General features: G+C 44.0%; 1 protein-coding gene and 1 long non-coding RNA gene across 8 annotated transcripts in view; one reads left to right on the forward strand and one right to left on the reverse strand.

Annotated features, from left to right (window-relative positions):
- PRKAG2 (protein kinase AMP-activated non-catalytic subunit gamma 2) overlaps window positions 1-20,783 on the reverse strand; it is a 202,118-nt gene that overhangs the window by 43,637 nt on the left and 137,698 nt on the right. For all 4 annotated transcript variants that reach the window (XR_008327131.1, XM_053359547.1, XM_053359548.1 and 1 more), the window contains one exon: window positions 19,810-20,021. Coding sequence is in view for 3 of the 4 variants with exons in the window: in XM_053359547.1 (XP_053215522.1) it covers window positions 19,810-20,021 (212 nt within the window). In the remaining variant the exon portion in view is untranslated. The remainder of the gene's footprint in view (window positions 1-19,809; window positions 20,022-20,783) is intronic.
- LOC128398459 (uncharacterized) overlaps window positions 1-20,783 on the forward strand; it is an 86,001-nt gene that overhangs the window by 3,401 nt on the left and 61,817 nt on the right. Inside the window, exon 3 of one of the 4 annotated variants that reach the window (XR_008327133.1) lies at window positions 2,118-3,831. The exons of the other annotated variants lie outside the window; for them this stretch is intronic. This is a non-coding gene — a long non-coding RNA (uncharacterized LOC128398459). Of the gene's footprint in view, window positions 1-2,117; window positions 3,832-20,783 lie in introns of those variants that run through there. 4 annotated transcript variants of the gene reach the window in all.

A 20,783-nucleotide genomic window follows, 5' to 3' on the forward strand; every position in this document is an offset into this window, starting at 1 on the left:
GCTCAGATGCTCCCTGAGGCTTCTGTCTGCCACCAGCCACTGAACTTCAATGAGAGTATTCATTTTCCTCGGAAACAGTTCTCTCTCCCCTGCTGTGCTGTGGCAGCAGATGCCACTGCGGTTTAGGAATGCCCCTGGATGCACAATGCGGCACTTCAAAAGGAGCCATAGTAGCCATGCAGAGAATACAGACTTTTCTTGAAGTCAGCACACAGGACAGGAACTACCAAAGCCCAGCAAGTCCCTAAATTAGGAACGTAACAGAATGTTAATTAAAAACAAAAGAGATGTTAGGCTTTCCTCCCGAGCATCAGAATATAATTGCAACTGACGAGACCAGAGCAGAGCAATGGCCCATCTAACTTCAGTATCCCAATCCCCAAAAGCGACCAGCTTCAGAAAGCCCAAGGGAGGGAAATAGGAAACCTATAAAAGATCCCAGGCCAACTCAGCAATTTGTGCTTGCAGAAATAAATCTGCAAGTCATTCTAGTACTCGCCAATCCCACACAGGTATGCTAATAACCCCAGGTGCCAAGTCCTTCCAGCATCATTTTTGGCAGAATAATGACTTGAAAGTGAACTTCAAGCAGCACCGATAATGATTGCAGAAGAAGCTATTACTCTTTGCAAGACATGAACTGGGAGGTGCACTAGTCCAAAGCCACTCTTTTAAAGCAAAAGGAAGTGGCAGCTGAAACCTGCAGGGAAGAAGTATTTACCATTTATGTTCCTACTCTGCATTTTTGAAAAGCCTCGTAAGATTCATTGTCAAATGACTAACTTGGATTTGGATTTTTAAAAATTCTTGCTGAAAATAAAATAATAATAATAATAATAATAATAATAATAATAATAATAATAATAATAATATATTTATACCCTGCCCATCGGGCTGGGTTTACCCAGCCACTCTGGGCGGCTTCCAACAAAATATTAAAATACAGTAATGCATCAAACATTAAAAGCTTCCCTAAACAGGGCTGCCTTCAGATGTCTTCTAAAAGTCATAACATCACAATTTAAAGCCATGCAAGTGTAATTCCAGTTGCTGCTTCTACTGCGCACACCATAAAAGTTTCATCGGCTCAGTATTAATGCGAGCAACACTAAAACATCCAAGGCTGCATGCAGATGTTCTTGTTCTTGGATCTCCTACTGTGGACTTGCACAATAACATACTAATACATTCATATTCCAAGATCAATTTGCTGCCTCACCACAACAGACCAATAGTCACAACCACCCAACACACTTCCTAGTTATGTTCCTTGGGCAGCATAGTATATACTCAGAATGCTACTTTTCCTAGGCATATGCAATCTGACAAAATGTGGAATATATTAAGAAGCCTTGCCATTGGCCTCATCTAGCTCAGTATGGTCTACACTGATGGGCTGTGGCTCTCTGGGGCTTTTGGAAAGGGGTCTTTTCCAGTCTTATGTGGAGGTGCCATGGATTGAACCTGGGAGCCTCTGCATTGCAAATATGTGCTCTATCACTGAATTATGTTGCCAGGATGGCACCAGCAGTCTCCATATCTCCAGCTGTCTCTCAGGACGCTTCCTGTTTGCACCTATTAAGCAAATACAGTGGTACTTTGGGTTACATACGCTTCAGGTTACACACTCCACTAACCCAGAAATAGTGCTTCAGGTTAAGAACTTTGCTTCAGGATAAGAACAGAAATCGGGCTCCGGCAGCAGGAGGCCCCATTAGCTAAAGTGGTGCTTCAGGTTAAGAACAGTTTCAGGTTAAGAATGGACCTCCGGAACAAATTAAGTACTTAACCCGAGGTACCACTGTAAGGGGCTTGTCCACACCGGACTGGACTGTGAACTTGAGTCCAAGATTTCTGGGCACTGTCCTCAACCAGAACCCAGCCATCATTTTTTGTTGAGTGAAATTAGATTTCCTCAACCCTGGGAAGATCTGAAAAGCAAAGCAAAACCCAAAACAAATCCGCTGGTGCTGTTTGCATCCTCTTCAGTTAAGGCGGCACCAGAAAGATCTATGCAATCTCAGAGTGAGGTGGGGGCATGGGGGATGGAGAATCCGGAGTTTGTATGCAGAGTGGAAGGTAAAAAAGGACATTTTTCTCTACTTCCCCACTTCTAGCCACTCGCTGAAGACTGGAGAAGGGACCTGCATGAGAATATGATGGGAGGGGGAGCATGACTTTGCTTTTGAAGGCGGATGAAGATTTGTTTGTGGGGCCACCTTAAGCCTTGTTGAACCTTGCAAGTGCTTGGAGCAACATTGAACCAGCTCTTGTTTCTGAAACTGTTACTACACCGTGCATTCATTTTGCTATCCTGCGCTTGTGTAGACCAGTCTGTTGTGTGCACTTGCTACATGTTATATGTGCAATGAGCCTGCACAACATGTGACTCGTCAGGTTGGCTGCAGCCTGCATAATGCAGCAAAGCAGGTGCTTGACAATTCCTGTAAGTACATTGACTTCAGCAGACTGGGCCACATGTAGTGCAGGCCTAGTGCATGCTAAGAGTACTATGAGACACTTCCGCTAATCCTTATGAGAGTCGCTGGGCATAAGAGTCAGACCAAGTTACCCATTCTCATGCCAAACCTATTTGGATTAGTTTCATGCTCTCCGATAACCTTGAGATATATATATCTTTCACTCGCTGCATTAATGGTTTCACTGACCTTGTGCAATTGATCTGCATTTTGTTGCCAGTGAGGAGACAGTTTCTTGGTACCTGCCTTTAAAGTTGTGTTGTTTGTCAAGGGTTGCAGCTCTCATTACACTGATAAGGCACATTCTCCATTTCCTGGATTTCTCTGCTGAGGACTTCCAGAGGCCACTCTGATTTTTAAAATATTGATAATTTTAGGAGTGGACTTTGAATGCAATGTTGGCAACATACTGAAGTGCCAAACAAAAAGTGTTAAAGAAATAACAGAGTCCAAGCCAGAATTTTCATTATCACTATACTCACGTTAGAGCTATGGATAGCTGAGTTGTTATACGGAATATGAAAATCTAATTGCTTTGCACCAAATGCATTTTACAAAATGCAGGATAAAAATAGTTCAGTGCTGTTTCTCTTCTATGCTTTCTTTTGGAGCAAGACTGCTTTTATGGCAGAGTTATTACAGCCGGGTGCTTGCAATCAAAATGCTGATCCAGGCAAAATCACCACACAATAACACTAACCCCCACCCAAGGGCTGTTTGAAGTAATAAAATATGGATCAGAATAAAATTAAAGTGCTTCTGTAATAGAAGAATATGAGCTGCAATTCAACTAACTTGAAGGCCCTGGCTTTTATCCCAAATACTGCTAAGCTTTTGAGTAGGAAATAGAATCCAAAGTACTCCATCCGGCAAAGTCTTTTAATTGTGTACCAATATACAATGTAGTATAGCTCTGCCCATGGAAATAAAACTTATACAAGGTTAACAGTTAAAGTTCTCCCCAAAGAATCTTGGGAATCATAGTATTTATGACAATGCCATTTATTCTCTGAAGCGATAGCTAGCCTTCTTCACAGAAAGTTACTTCACAAGTCTTTAGAAAGAGAATGACAAGTTAAACCTGTCTAAGACAATAGTGCAGATAAGTCCTTGTAGGATTATTCACTGCATGGTTAGTCACTGGCAAAAGATCAAGCTTTGATAGCATAGCGTATCTTCATTGCATGTTTTGCAAACAATTTGCAAAATATCTGTCCAAAACAGAATTTATCTTTATTGCACTGAACAAACAAACAAACAGCACACAAGAACATCCTAGCTATAGAACAAAATAATATGAGAAAAGGATGAATTTGTGCTGCTTTCACTACACTGAAAGTGCCGCTTTTGCACATAAAGGTAAAGGTAAAGGTACCCCTGCCCGTACGGGCCAGTCTTGACAGACTCTGGGGTTGTGCGCCCATCTCACTCAAGAGGCCGGGGGCCAGCGCTGTCCGCAGACACTTCCGGGTCACGTGGCCAGCGTGACAAGCTGCATCTGGCGAGCCAGCGCAGCACACGGAACGCCGTTTACCTACCCGCTGGTAAGTGGTCCCTATTTATCTACTTGCACCCGGGGGTGCTTTCGAACTGCTAGGTTGGCAGGCGCTGGGACCGAGCAGCGGGAGCGCACCCCACCGAGGGGATTTGAACCGCCGACCTTTCGATCGGCAAGCCCTAGGCGCTGAGGCTTTTACCCACAGCGCCACCCGCATCCCTCTGCTTTTGCACATAACCTGCAGCAAATTCCATGTACATCAGGGTCAAAACAAGCATGAGGCATGATCCAATACAAGCCCCATAAAGCCGGAACTTCTGAAGACTTTCCCATACAGAGCTCACCACAAGGAGACTGAAAACTCACTCAGGGTAGGAGGTGGGGAGGAAAGGTCTTGCAAATCCAAAGCCATGGATGTCATCCAAAGGTGCTAAGCTGTGTTTCCTCCAACAAAACAAAATCTTAGTTTAATATTGACTCGCAAATGCCAATCCAAATTTCTTTCAATTGAAGCTGTAACACAAGCCCAAAAATCTGATTCTCACATGTATTGCTTCCAACTTTATCTCTAATTCAAGTTGCCCATCATAACTATTCACTGTGAACTGAGGTTCTGACAGCTAATAGAAGCATATATTGCAGCCATTTAGAGAGAAAAGGAATGTGGTCCTTAATTGATCGGTGATGTGGTAGTGTTGTGTTGTATTATTTATGCAAATTGATTTCCTCTGAAGTTAAAGATCTGACTGGGACAAACCTTGTTATGCTGAGCTCGTATTTTGCACAATTTGTATACGGTGTCTGTTTGATAATGTGTGGTTTGCTATGCCTAATAAAGGATACTTGATATTAGAAAAGGAATGTGTGCATGGCGGAGAAGCCAGAACTGCAGACTACAAAAAGTCCTACCTAGACCCTGCTCTAATCCAAGCCATCAGCAAATCCACCCTTATGTCACCAAGTTCTTCCTCAGGAAGGAAGTTCTGCACCACATTCCAGGTTGTACAGCAAATTCACTCATACAATGTGCATCGTCCTGCCTACATTAGTATCTGCATTTTCAATGTGGCCGTTTTAAAACACTAGGTCTACCTAAAAATTAAGGCATCTCAGACCAGCAACATGTATGTACCTCAAATGCAACAATTAAGTGCCCCTTCAGTAGAGAGAAAAAATGACAAAATAATGGGCTCCATATACTGATATCAGTTGTATCCTGTTTATGTAATATTCTTGCTTTTCAAGGAATGGAAAAGTTGGCGTCTCAACAGACAAAATGACTTTCATTTATAACATACAGAATGCACCTAAGCAAATGGTGTTTTGAGTAATTCCAGTGGTTACATATTAATCTGCTATGGCTGGGTAGAGGCTCAAGAATCTTGTTTTAAAGCCAGAACCGCATGACAGAGAGTTACTCAAGCACTTCAAGAAGAGCCATGGGTGCCCTTTATTAACAGTTGACCTTCCTTGATACACAAAACACTTCTTTCAAAAAACCTTTGTTTCCACCAAAAACACAGAAGCTAATAAACTAATGGCTTCAGCATTATGCTCTAAATATGTCTCAGCAACTAAGAATGTCATACTAGTTTTTAATTTCCCTCCCAGTGCTTCTTAAGAAGTAAACACACACACACACCCTACCTTTTTAAAAAAAAGCTTAACAGACTAAAGTCTAATGAGAAGGAATTCCTATCTAAATGCAAATCAAGGTGCACCAATCTTGAATGCACAAATAACTACAAATGGAACTTTTCCCACCATCTGTGAATGAAACATGCCACAATTTATAGCTTTTGCACATGCTTCCAGTTCTTCTCTCTGAAATAGTCATGTCTAAACCATGGTGCTTCCAACTCAAACTTTGCAAGCCTCAAACCTTCCTACTGTGTAGGAATATATGTGTTTCAAGTTAAATTTGAGAATATATATACTTATTCTTGGATCACCTGCCACTATTGGTTTTGCTCCAGTAATGTCAAGAGATGGAGACAAAACAAGGGTGGCTCTTCTGCTCAAATGGCAAAGAAAGTGACTAATGGTTGCACTGCCCAGGTGAGCTGGACAGGTGGAGTTATCTTTGCACTCATTGGCACCAAAGCTGCCAGCTTTCGGGCCTTGCAGTGATTCAGCCACTCAGCGGCAGCAGTCATTACAACCTCCTTCTCCTTCCCATCTTAATCAGCCTGGCAAACAACAATCCTTGTATTTTATCTTATTGTACAAGGCTTATTTAAGTCTTGAGGTTGTCTTCAGGATGGAGCAGACATAGCATACTAGTGATAGGATTGGGAGGAGGAAGAAGAAAAAGAAAAAGAAGAAGAAGAGGAGGAGGAGGAGGAGGAGGAGGAGGAGGAGGAAGAGTGTCTTGGGCTAGAAGAGCAGAAGAAGGGTACACATAATCTTGAACTTTTTCCTTTGCATATCCATCGCTAAACAGTCAAGAAATGTTACATCTGCACTGGCCCAATCAAATCACCAACATTTAGGACACATGCATTTAAGATCCTCTTTACCTTTTGGTTTATTATGAGCCTGAAAAAAGCACATCAGTCAGTCATGAGAAGTGCCATTCCACTTTCCCCTTGAGAAATGAATCAGCTGTCCATCCCAGTGGCTGGCCTAAGGCAGCACTGCAGGCCCTAGCCAGAACTAAGTTAATTGCAAATCTGCCAGAGGAGTGAACCAGGCAGAGCTGATGTTAATGGCTTCTCGGCAGCATAAAGCAATGGAGCTAATGAGGAAGAGAATGGAACTTCCATTTCCCCCATTGCAAAAATTGTACCTGGAGACAGGCTTTGTAGAAATATAACTGATTCAAGTGATATAAATTACAATTAATCGTGTAATCCAGTTTAGGAGGCTGGCAGAGAGTTTTTCCTTTCACTCTGCAACTTGCGGAAGGAAAACGGCCATCTGTTTCATTTATTTAGCAGACATACTGCAGGACGTGAGACTCCTTGTTCAAGGGCTCCCTGAACAGATTAGTCCCCCTGTAGTTTATTTTGCACCAAGCGTAAAATGTCATTCAGTAAAGTACAAAATTTCTCTTGTGGCTTATAGAACGCCTGTGCAGTTCTGGGGTTTGAGAAAAGGTGCGTTAACAGTGCACACGATTATCGGCATAGCAGCCCAAGATACTGTTTGAGTAGCCAGAATTCACTTATTAATTAAAACCATTTATATACCGCCTTCCATGTAAACATCACAAGACAGTGTGCAAGAATACATTAAGATAAACAAATTACCGTAGTCCTTCAGGTCAAAACAGTTGTATTAAGTAAACAGAGTATTAAGTTAACAAATACAGGATAGCTCAGTCGGTAGAGCATGAGAATCTTAATCTCAGGGTCATGGGTTTGAGTCCCACACTGGGCAAAAGATTCCTGCATTGCAGGAGGTTGGACAAGATGACCCCTGTGGTCCCTTCCAATGCTACATATATGATTCTACTTTTGCCAACATCGAAATGCCATCAATGTCGGCAGCTGCCTTAATTCAGACGGAAGACGAATCCAAATAGAATGTTTCAGTGTATAACAGTTCTAACAAGGAAGCCATATACAAAGAGAGGGACAGTTTTGGTTCTGAAACAGATGAAGGGAGCTGGAACTATATCTATATCTACCGTATTTTTTGCTCTATAGGACGCACCCGACCATAGGACGCACTTTGTTTTAGAGGGGGAGAACAAGGAAAAAAAAATCTCCCCCTCTCTGCTCAGCGCCCCTTCAGCGAAGCGGCAAGAGAAACGGAGCCGCTTCCATTTCTTCCCCCGCTTCGCTGAAGGGGCGCTGCGCAGCTCTCCCTCTCTGCTGAAGCCGGGAGAGTCTTGCTCTCCCGGCTTCAGCAAAAGGAAGCCAAAGTATTTAATTCGTTCTGGAGATCCGTACTTAACCTGAAACTGTTCTTAACCTGAAGCACTTCAGCTAATGGGGCCTCCCGCTGCCGTCGTGCCGCCGGAGCACAATTTCTGTTCTCATCCTGAAGCAACGTTCTTAACCCGAGTTACTATTTCTGGGTTAGTGGAGTCTGTAACCTGAAGCGTATGTAACCTAAAGCGTATGTAACCTGAGGCACCACTGTATCTCATTTTAAGGAAATGATCAGTGAAGCATCACTGGAGTGAATCGCAATTAGGCAGAAGCAGCACTTGGCCAAATGTTCAGCCCGTCTGCTATAATTGACTAAAGGACTGTAGAGCCAGGCCACATCCCTAGTGCAAAACAATCAAATTTATCAACAGGTTGCTTTTATCCTTGCCCTCAGTTCCAATTGAAAACATGACAGTGATGAATCTGCAATAATAACTATTTTGAGTTCACATCAGTCATCCAATGCAGAGGAAACATTTTCCAACCCACTGCCGAGACATTCTCCAATATTATTATGAGTCAGCTGCCCCAAAGCATCTCATTTTCCAGTGGCTAAACCTAGCCTGTTGCAGGTTTTTGCTTTTTGTTTTTAAATGCAGACTCTGTTTTTAAAACAATCTTATGCCTCCTCCTCTCCCCCTGCCTCCCAGCTTAGCTGGTGTGGCACTAATGGACAGAGAGCAGTCCCCACTGAGCAGGAGCAGGCAGCGAGAGCAAATATTACTGGACAACTTAGGGAAAGCCACCATTTCATTCCCAGTACACGGCATCATCTGTGGAACGGGGTAATGCACACTTTAAAAAAAATCCAGCAGCTTCATTCTCCATGTGTACCTTAGTAACAGAACAATCACAACCGTATCTACTTCGAAGTAAGTCATACTGAATTCAGTGGGGCTTACTATCAGGTAAGTGGGCTGAGGACTGCAGTCTAAAACACTAAGCTTTGAATCAGCAAGACCTCTGTCATAAACTCTTAAGGGCTGCTTCAACACTGAGCATTTGTACTTATGGAAGTCACACTTACTTCACTCTAATTTTCAGAGGCATCTGTAGTGATAAAAGCATCCTCCTCCCATGTTTTCCCTGTTCAGCTTCTTTATTCCTCCAGAGTTCAGAAAATCTGTTCTCTTTACATGATGGAACAGCTATGCAATTTCCTCAAGTGTAGATAAACCATCACACAGTTGTTCTAAGCCACAGAGCCTAGGACTTGCCGACCAGAAGGTCGGCGGTTCGAATCCCCGTGACGGGGTGAGCTCCCGTTGCTCGGTCCCAGCTCCTGCAAACCTAGCAGTTCAAAAGCACGTCAAAGTGCAAGTAGATAAATAGGTACCGCTCCGGCGGGAAGGTAAACGGCATTTCCGTGCGCTGCTCTGGTTCGCCAGAAGTGGCTTAGTCATGCTGGCCACATAACCCGGAAGCTGCACACCGGCTCCCTCGGCCAGTAAAGCGAAATGAGCACCGCAACCCCAGAGTCAGTCACGACTGGACCTAATGGTCAGGGGTCCCTTTACCTTTACCTTTACACAGACCAACAGTGGCCTGAAAAGACCATACTATAGTATGTTTGGAGGGCAGCAGTCAGTGAGAGAGTACTGCACCTTCTTTCCCCACCCCTGCACAGTCTAAGTGATGTCCCCCAATAAACATTTGGGCTGGAGAAATGTGAGCTGATCACAACAGAATGCAATTTGGATTCCAGAAGTCTAGATGAGGTTGCTACTGCACTTCCTTTTTCAAGCAGAGGAACAATGACCAGACATTGCCTGGAAACAGTCAAGTTGTGCATCCATAGCAGAAGAGGAATGACTGCTAGAAAGAACACAGAGAGAAGAAACACTTTGCTGCATCTGCAGCAGCAGAACCGGGTGCCTTCATCTGCCCAGCTGCAACAAAACATCTTTCGCCATATCAGTCTCTACAGCCACAGCAGGCGCTATAACCTTCCTACAGTTTGACTTCACCCCCAAAGGCAAACTCCTCCACTGTCTCCTGAGGCAGATGGATACCAACCATGCTAAATCATCCATGTCTGTAAGTACCCTAAGTAACCTAGCCCATACTGGATCAGGCCAATTCCTCTCTAGCCCAGCATCCTGTTCTCATTTTGGCCAACCGGATGCCTGTGGGAAACCCACAAGCAGGATTCCAACACAAGAGCCACTCTTCCATCTTGTGATTCCCAGCAACTCGTATTTGGAGACCTGCGTCCCCCGACCTCCCATGCCATGTCTCCTTTGGCCTTTAGATAAGCTGCTGTCTCTCAGCCCAGGCCTATATCTGAAGAGGCTACTGATCTACCATACAGGGTTGTTGTAAGAAGACCTGGGAAAGTCTACTCGAGTGCTGCAGGCCAACCTCCCTAACAACGGAGGGAAAAATAGACCACTGTGCAGCTAGAGGAAACATTCAGATCATTGCCACCCTGTCCCTCTTATTCCTTGTCTACTTAGTTACTGTGCCTGGTGAAAAATTTATGAAGCCTTAGTCATAAGATGTTTTCAGACAGACGTACTTAACTGCCAGCTCTTCCTTCACTAACTGCAGCAGCTTTCACACCAGCGTTTATAATGTCAATGGAGAGTTCTATTTAAGCATTTATTGCTGGCTGTGGTCCACCGAGATCCATTAGAGTGTGGAGCAATCTCCCTCAGGGAAGTGGTGGGTAGCCGAGGGCCTCTGAAACCAGACTGGGCAAAATGCTATTTTTAAGGAATCAATGGCAAGACAGACACTGGCCACTGCCCAAGGAGAAGAGCTTGCAGCTGCTCCTAAATCCCCTTTTGTGATATGTTTAGCGGGGCATAAACATATCATGGCTGAGTCACAGAAACTTCTTGGCACAACTTGCTAAATCATGTTTGCCCACCTGAACACTGGAATGCTGGGTCTACAGTACAATGACAGCACACATTCTCCCTCTCCCTCAAGGCACCTAATTTCTTCTCAAGAAGTGCCAGATTCAGGCTAGAGGTACTTTCCTTTCCTGCTGCAGTCTCCATGTGGAATTCTGGGATATGCAGAGGTGGTGGAGAGAGGAAGTGTTTTGGGGGGGCAGGGTTGTACCTAATCCTAGTGTGCATGACCTCTTTCAGACAACACTATTTTCTGTTATTAGAAAGATGTGAGGCATTATGCATGGTGACTGGGAGTTAATTGCCATTTTAATTCTTTTAAGCAGTGAAGAGTTTGCTTGTTTACCTTGCTTCTCCCAAACCCTGTGCCTGAGAATGGACCATATTTGCAGATTACCCAATCTTGGGACTCTGACTTAGTCTGAAGCCTTGGAGGCCCATTGGATGGGTGCACCAGCAGGACTTTAGACACCAGGGACAAATATGACTTGCCTAGAGCCAGCCTTTCTTCAGTTATATGGCTACACACAATATGTCTGAAATCACAAAGTGCTTTTTGTGCCAAGTCATTTCCAGGTGAAGCTTGAAAAGCTTAAGAGCGTATGTAATAAATGCATATCAAAGGAAAGCAGGCAATTCACCACCAGGGTCCAGGAGCTGCCGTGAAAGCAAAGACCCAAAAGCTCTCTTACATTTTGTGTTCATCTTTTTAAGTGAGAAAAGGAATGGGCAGTTGCTATAAAAGCAGAGTCACGGCAAAAAGGTCGAGGGAAATGGAAGGATGGAGTCAGGCAAGAGAGGAAGAGACAAGGAGAGGAAAAAAGGAACTATTTCTGAAGGCACAGAAAATGCAAAGGAGAAAAAAAACTATCATCACCCTCTGTATTAAAACCCCCCCACAACCCTATCTGGAGCTCTATCAAATCTTAGGTGAAAGGATCGGTAGAATGAAGACATTGTTTTCCAATGTACGCACAAGAAACTTTGTTGGGCTAATAGAAGGGGGATGGGAGGGAATGTAAGGTCATCTTACACACCAGCTTTCTGACTTTATGGCTGTAGCCAGGACACACTTCCAGGTACAGCTTTTTTCCAGGGCTGGGGGAGCTTTCTCATGTGCACATGATAAATGGCTATCAAAACAGGTGATTACTACAACAGGACCTTTTGGGTGGTGGCACTACAACTTTGGAGGGCCCTCTGCAAGGAGATGTGAATGGCTCCCTCTCTTCCCATTTTTAGACAGGCAATGCTCTGCTGTTTTAGTAGGCTTTATGCAGTTCCACGTTTATTTAGCGCTGCTTTTAGTTGTGCTGAATTTACTGAAAAACCACACGGCATTGTTAGCTCTGTGCGCCATTCTGCAAGTCTGGCTGCACTCCTGGGTACCTGCCGAGACCTACATCCCCGCAGGAAGTCCAGTTCCATCCCCTGGATCCTTGTAGCTCTGCTGTTCCTTCACTTGGCTATTGCTGCCTGCTCATCAGCTCTCTTTGACCAGATAAATAAAGTACTTAAAAAAAAAAATCTCAACCACCTTTAATTAAAGTGTTCCAGGGAGATGTACAATAATATTTGCAAGAAGAAGCCTCTGGAACTGGGCATCCTTTTTAAAATGGCAGATCTGTGCAAACCAGCCACACCATAAAGCTGCAGAGAAAGGAATGAAGAGAACAGTCTCCCTCTCCCTCTCCCCCCCCCCACACCAGGCAAAAAACAAAACAAAAACAGAAGCAAAAGAAAGCTGCCTCCCCCATTACCTTTACAACCTCTCTGCATTCCACTCACACTTGGCAATCTGACACTAAGGAAGAGTTTAAGTCACCATCCTCCAGCTACTGTTTGAAAGTCAGGCAGTTCAAATAACAAGAAGTCAAAGTACAAATTGTTGTCTTATAGATGTTACTGTGTGTGTGAAGTTGTATGTCTTCCCACTAAACACAGCTGGCCTAACCTTTCGTTGAAGGAATCCAGCTAAACTTAGACTCTTTATCTGGAAAAAGTGCTTTGGACTCCCTACTAGGGACAGATACATAAACAAACACACACTTTTCCATAAAATTAAGCAGCTGCTACTTTGCAACCGGGGATGCAGGTGGTGCTGTGGGTTAAACCACAGAGCCTAGGACTTGCCGATCAGAAGGTCGGCGGTTCGAATCCCTGCAATGGGGTGAGCTCCCGTTGCTCCGTCCCAGCTCCTGCCAACCTAGCAGTTCGAAAGCACGTCAAAGTTCAAGTAGATAAATAGGTACCACTCCAGCGGGAAGGTAAACGGTGTTTCCGTGCGCTGCTCTGGTTCGCCAGAAGCGGCTTAGTCATGCTGGCCACATGACCTGGAAACTGTACGCCGGCTCCCTCGGCCAATAAAGCGAGATGGGTGCCGCAACCCAAAGTCGGTCACGACTGGACCTAATGGTCAGGGGTCCCTTTACCTCTACTTTACTTTGCAACCAGGAGGTTTGCAAGACAGCATTAAAATTTCCTTAAGGCAGGGCAAGTCTCTCATTAGGTTCTGCCTTAGTCACTCTGCCCAAGCTTTATCTACTCCAGATGTGCCAGACAACAGATCAGCATTAGGGAAGGAGTAGGCAGGGGCAGCCAGAGCTACTATGCCACTTAAAAGCTAGAAACCTCTGGGTGCAACCCTTACCCCAATTGCAAGGATGTCTGTACCAGCTCAGATTTAACAAGCAACTCTGTCTGCCAGGTTGTTGCATTAAATATATATACGGTATATATTGGCTCTGTTCCTGTGCCTTTAACAACAACAACATACAGAAAAGCTGCAAGTAAACCTGCTCCCAGCACTCAGCTTCCACCTGCTTCATTTCTGCTGTTAAAGGCACAGAAACGTAGAATCATAGTGGGAAGGGACCCCAAGGGTCATCTAGACCAACCCCCTGCAATGCAGGAACCTCAGCTAAAGCATCCAATGCAAATGGCCATCCAATATCTGCTTAGAAACCTCCAAGGAAGGAGAATCCACCACCTTTCGTGAGAGTCTGTTCCACCGCTGAACAGCTCTTACCGTCAGAAAGTTTTTCTAAACGTTTAGTTGGAATCTCCTTTCTTGCAACTTTAAGCCATTGGTTCGAGTCCTACCCTCCAGAGCAGGAGTAAACAAGCATGCTTCCTCCTCCATGTGACAGCCCTTAAGATATCTGAAGGTACAGTGGTACCTCGGGTTAAGTACTTAATTCGTTCCGGAGGTCTGTACTTAACCTGAAACTGTTCTTAACCTGAAGCACCACTTTAGCTATTGGAGCCTCCTGCTGCCGCCGCGCCGCCGGAGCACGATTCCTGTTCTCATCCTGAAGCAAAGTTCTTAACCTGAGGTAATATTTCTGGATTAGCGGAATCTGTAACATGAAGCGTATGTAACCTGAAGCGTATGTAACCCGAGGTACCACTGTACAAAGAGACAGAAGCATTTCAGTTTCTGTGGAACTACAGGCAACGACCATTTTACACGGGGCTTACATTCCAAGGCACTGTGGGTTTAAGTGAAATCACGTATATTGGGGAAGCCCATAGAAAAAGCCCGTGAACACCCTCTGTAAACCCCAGAAAAACCCTTTAGAAAACCAGCAGCACTTACCAGATGCCAAACTCCACCACAGTTGTTCCCTCCATACCTTCTTTCTCAATCTCCAACTCTCCACAGGCCTCAATGGTTGGTGCAAGGGCTTTTGGGGTTGTACTTGCAAAAGCTCGTGGGATTGCTAGGTGCTGTTTTCACACCGTTTTTGCCCTTTCCACACTTTTTAAGGGCCACTGTTGCCCTTTTCCAGGTCACTTCCGGGTTCGCGGCAATGCGCGTGTGCACGACCACACACAAATTGAATGTGTGTAAAATGGTCATTGCCTGTACTTATAGCAATGGGAAATAAAGTATAAAAATTAGAAAGCATAAAGTACGTCCAGCTAGTTAAGGTGTGTGAAATCTCAGCTGGGAGGCTTCGGGTCAAATAAATTAAATTTGCCTTTCTGGGCTGTGACCAGGGGTTCACTTTTTACCTTTACATCATCTGATGCTGAGGTAGCTTCTGTTTCCAGTGTCCCCCCCATTTCTGAAATCTTCCTCTTCTCCCATCAACAGATATAGGGAGCTAATGTCAGGTAAACAATACAAGCCACAGCTGCTAAGCATTTTGCTTTACGGGTGGATTTAAAGGCAGAGGAGGAAATCTTCAGGTTGCAACCTGAGCATGTAGACAGCAGATGTGTTGTTCCCTGTCAGAAGAGCTGAAGTCCTAACACAGAAAGGCTGCAAAGGATATGTGATGCAAGGCTTATAAATCATGGTTTCTCCGCCACTGTCAGACTTGCCGGCTATCTTATGCAGCCACGCTCCAGAAAATAGGAAGAGTTATTGAGCCAATGAAAGATGTGATAAGTACAGTACACAGTCAGGGGCAAGCTATCCATCTCACAGTCATCTCAGTTTCCTGTGTCTAAGCCACCTTTTTTTAAAAAAAAACAAAATTAATTTTGTTCTGGTGGACGGTCTCAGATGTAAATATGGATGCTAAAAGAATACAACCAAGGATCCTGTTTCCATACCATGATGGTTTTCTCAAACAAGCTCCCAGCAAACTTTCCTGCTGCTGTAAAGAAAGTTTGGGGGGTCAAATGGGATATTGTTCACAGGAAAATTATTCCTGCACCTGTACCTTTAACAGGAGTCACATGCAGAGAAATTTAGCAGGTGAATGTTTTTACCCACCATTTATCTCCACGGTGGAAAAAGGTTTCTGCGCATTAGGTTGCCATCAGAAGCACAGAAGCAGGGCAGTTAAAAAAGGAGGGGAGGAGAAATGTTGGTGATACTAGAGGTTAAGAGATAATACTATTTCAATCTGCAGAGTCCCTTGCACCAAATATAAGTATTAGTAAATACATCAATATTGCTAAAATATCCTAGGACTCACTGGCTCTCGAAGACACATCTTCTAAGTCAAGCATTTCCCTGAACCTGAGCTTTCTGATCTAATTGTTTTAATTGTTCTTTTAACTGTTTTAATTGTTATGTTTCTTCACAGGCTTGTTTTATTGTATATATTAAATACAGATGTTTTTATGTTTCGATGGAATTGCTTTATTCTGTATTTCAATTATGTGTGGATATTGAATACTTGATTTTATACTTGTAAACTGCATTGAAACTATTTTGGTATGCAAGCATTATATAACTAAATACACAGTGCCGACATTAATCAAAAGCAAAGGGTTATGTCGCAATCGTCAGATTTGAATAATGACATATTAAAAGTAGTTTCAGAAAAGCAGACTCACAGGAGACACCAAGAGATGAGCGGTATGCAAAAGCAGAATGTAGGACTGGAGACTATTTAGTGCAAAACAACCGTTGCGAGTTGGAGTAAACAGAAACCAAGTAATTAAGGTTAGGACAAGATTGCAGAGTAGAAATTTAGATGTAAAGGAGAAAAATATGGAAGCAGCATGAGATTTTTAGGAAGAGATCATGGTGATAGAAAGCACCTGCCATTCCTATGGTTAGGAATATGCCACCCCAATCTCAGCACAATGTGAGATTCCAGGCACTTACCCAGGGTTTGTGTTTCCTTCGGGAAAAGGGATAGCGGAGACAGTAGTGTCTTTATAATATATGGTTTATTTACACGCATATATACAGCCTGACCCTATGGTGGAGAGGTTCACAGCATTAACAGCCCAAGAGGATATTGTTTCTGTAATAGCCACAGCCTTGGATTTGAACAGAAATCAAGCATGCCTCCATCTCTCTGGCTTCTGCCTGCTTCTTTCCAGCTTCTAGCTGACATCATTCCCATGTCTCTGATCTCAACTCTGCCTCTGTCCTTCTAGCTTCCCACGAATTGAAGGAGGGGTCCCTACCCATTTGCCATCTTGCACACAGCCCCTTTCTTTGTTCTCCTTAATGGCCCATCACCCAGGCTATCACCTCACCAGGAAGCTAGCTAGCCTGGCTATTAAAAATTAGAAGGGGGTCCAGACATTAGGCTCACCCCTTCCCAAACTCATAACAATACTAACTGACCCCAGATATAGGGAGATGGCAAAACCAAATGATAGAAAATATTTTGAGTAATAGGAATGGCATAAGTAGGAAAGAGCAATTGGGAAGGCTTGCTGTGGGGAAGGATCTTCTCACCCTAGACTAGGTGTGCACATAAAAAATGGCACACAGCTTTCAAGCTGCATATGGATTACTTAGTGCTTGGGGATGGACAGGTTTCTTGTAAAGGATGCTGAATTTGGTAGACCTTAATCTGATCCACCCAGGCACTTCTTATTCTCTTAAGAAAGAACACATACATATTTAGGATCACTTAGCACAGATTAGTTATGCCTCAGCTACCCTAACTACTTTTTTTGGTACATTTAATGCACCTTGGTGGAAAATTCTAGCTTTACAAAAAGTAGACTACAGAAGATTGGTCAGCCCATCTCTTACCTTGAAAGATACCACCCCTTGCTATTGTCTCCCCATCTCTTTCTCACCAAGTTTTAGTACTTAACTTAGGTGTCCTATTTTGTGTTATTGTCCTGTTGGCATGCCCTGGGACAAATGCTGACGTAACACCTTAAGACAGAAGGGAGACCTCCGAGTATTCATATTATATGGCTGTTCTGATCCAAGGCAAGTTTGATCATTGTGACTAAGTTTATGGGTTTTTTTTAAAAAAACTTAGCTGCTTTGTACTTGTTGAGGAAACACTGGGTATAAATCAACGCAGGGCTAGAAAGTCAAAAAGGGGACGCGGGTGACGCTGTGGGTTAAACCACAGAGCCTAGGACTTGCTGATCAGAAGGTCGGCAGTTCGAATCCCTGCAACGGGGTGAGCTCCTGTCGCTCCGTCCCAGCTCCTGCCAACCTAGCAGTTTGAAAGCACGTCAAAGTGCAAGTAGATAAATAGGTACCATTCCAGCGGGAAGGTAAACGGTGTTTCTGTGCGCTGCTCTGGTTCGCCAGAAGCGGCTTAGTCATGCTGGCCACATGACCCGGAAGCTGTACGCCGGCTCCCTCGGCCAATAAAGCGGGATGAGCACCGCAACCCCAGAGTCGTCCGCAACTGGACCTAATGGTCAGGGGTCCCTTTACCTTTACCTTTAGAAAGTCAAAGGTCTGACATAAGGTTTTCACATGGCCAGAGGTGGAGGTTGATCACATCTGGAAAAACTTTCTGGCAGCAAGAGCTGTTTGACAGTGGAACCGTCTCCCTTAGGTGGTTGTGGACTCTCCTTCCATTGAGTTTAGAGATTGGATGGCCATCTGTCAAGGATGCTTTAGTTGAGGTTCCTGCATTGCAGGGGGTTGGACTAGATGACCTTTGGGGTCTCTTCCAACCCTACAATTCTCTGTTGTTATCTGAAATAAATCCTCCATGTTTGATTGCCATATTGTGTGGACCGTACTTAGATCAGCAACTCATGTCAAAGGTGAATGGTTTGAAGAACTCACGTTCACTCAGAAAGGCTGATGGAAGAATAATCTATCAACTGAATCACCAAGCTATATTTCATACATCCAATCCCCAAATGAGTAATTTCTTCCTCCTATGAAAGTTGCCAGTTGACTTTCACACTCAGAGGCTCTGCAGTGGCCATTCAGGAGAGTTTCCCCACCAAAGTCAACTACTATTTCATACTGGCATGTAAGCAAAGTATACAGTGACCTGATGTGATTGATGTTAGAATGAGCTGAGGTCAAAGTATTAGTTTAGTCATCAGTGGCTTCTTGCCAGCCACATCGCACATATCAGCTACCTTTGCTCTAGTTCCCATTAGTCATCTCTTTACGTAAATTACGTAAATTTACAGGTGCTTAATACAGCTGTCAGACTGCAAGCCAGATCGATGCTAACCCTTTAAATTCCCAAGTTAAGTGGGAGATTCTGCAACCCATTTTTCCTCTGGCCCTTACAAACACACCACACACACACACTTACTCAATCACTCTACTGTAGCAGGTGGAAGGTTTGGCTGTCTTCACATTTTTCTCTGAAAATTGCAGGCTTTAAATGTTTGTTACTTCTAAGCTTCAGCAAAAGTATATTGGCTATGGGTGAGGTTTTATATCTGAATTTAGAATTTTATAAAGTAAAACACAGTGTATTGCTTACCCCTGAGAAAATACAGCTATTGATACTATAAACAAGACTGATGGGTGTTCACAGCTAGAATCCTATACAGGATTAAGCAGAATAAGCAGGTTTGAGGAAGGAACCCAAGTAATCAAAATAGCTTTATCTTCCAACAGAAAACTGCATCCTACAAATTAAACACTGTATCCTATTGAAGACAATGGTGCCAATAATTAGTTGCTATTTGTAATGCCTGATGGCTAACTACTCAGTGTGCAAGTTAAAATTTAGGCACACCTTCTGAAAAATTCCCAGGCAAACCTGCAGAGATTTGCAGTCTAAAAGCCTTTGCTAAGAATCGAGAAGCCATTGGTTCAAACCTCACCTCTGCCTTGGACCCATTAGGAAGCCTTAGATAAGGCATCAGCCTCCGTCCTCACCCCAACTGAAATATAGTGATAACTGTAAGACTTAAGTATCTTGCAGAATTAATTAAATAATAATAATAATAATAATAATAATAATAATAATAATAATAATTTATTTATTTATAGCCCGCCCATCTGGCTGGGTTTCCCCAGCCACTCTGGGTGGCTTCCAACAGAACACTAAAATACAATAACCTATTAAACATTAAAAGCTTCCCTAAACAGGGCTGCCTTCAGATGTCTTCTAGAAGTTTGGTAGTTATTTTTCTCTTTGACATCTGGTGGGAGGGCGTTCCACAGGGTGGGTGCCACTACCAAGAAGACCCTCTGCCTGGTTCCCTGTAACTTGGCTTCTCGCAGTGAGGGAACCGCCAGAAGGCCCTCGGCGCTGGACCTCAGTATCCGGGCAGAACGATGGGGGTGGAGATGCTCCTTCAGGTATACTGGACCAATTATATCAAAAGGATTATAAGAAGATAATCCATGTTATGCACTTGGACACTTAGAAGCACCCTGTTAATCCTAAAATGCACACAGGACTTTGCATGTCTTGCAGAGAAATGAAACAGTCCATACTTACGGCTTTTGAGGTAGCGCACGGGGTGGAGGTGGGAGGTTTGGCCACACTTTGTCCAGGAGGAAGGCTTGGTCTCTGGCCTGTATCTGGGGGGGAAGAGGACGTGTGAATTCGTGTTTCTAGCCTCTCTGGTTCATGTTTGTAGGATTCAAGCGGAAATGTTGGCTGCTTGATCACTTGTGTCGGGGTCGAGGGAGAGGAGGAAAGACCAGAGGCTATAAACAAAACAAAACAAAAAAGATGCAGATCATTAAATATCGGTATACATATTGGGTGAGCAATGGCTTAAGCCATGCAAAGGCTTCGATCCAATATTTTCATCACAACACTGCAACACCGAACAGAAATCTTGTCCTTCTATTTACGAAGTACAGGTCTTCCTCCCATTGCCATAAAATGCCTTTTTTAATCTATAAAGTAGCTGCTGTGAAGAGTGTGTTGATCTCAAGCAAGCACAACCAGCCAGATGTGGCTGCGGAGGAGATACCATCCCATTCCTCGGTGTCACCAGTGAAGAAAATTCATTGCTGACAGCCATGTAGAGCAATCTGTGAAGAAAACAGGGGTGAAAGCAAGAGTAGAGATGCTTGTGCCTTCCTGTTTTCTAGGGATTTCTCCTCCCCACATGTACACAGACACACCAGGGACTGTTCAAAGGGCGGGGGGAACTAATGATATGCCAACTCCCTTGGCTTGAATCACTACTGGCTCACATAAATCGAATACTTCAGGTGGGGAGATCACATTCTTTGAAAGCTCCAGGTACCCAGCAATGTTTTGCTTCCTCACAGTCTCCTGGGAACAGTAGTGTGGTAGGGATGGAGTTTCAGAGCAAGGCAGCTCAGCTTAATGCACTCAGGTATTGCAAGGTCAGAAAATTTGTTCTGTGAGCCTGCTATTTCTAAAAACCCTAGAAAAAACAACAACCCCAAAATGAAAAGGCAGAGAGCAGTGCAGCAGAAAGCAGGCAGGTTCAG

The sequence above is a fragment of the Podarcis raffonei genome, chromosome 12 (assembly GCF_027172205.1).
Source record: "Podarcis raffonei isolate rPodRaf1 chromosome 12, rPodRaf1.pri, whole genome shotgun sequence".
NCBI classification, from domain to species: Eukaryota; Metazoa; Chordata; class Lepidosauria; order Squamata; family Lacertidae; genus Podarcis; species Podarcis raffonei.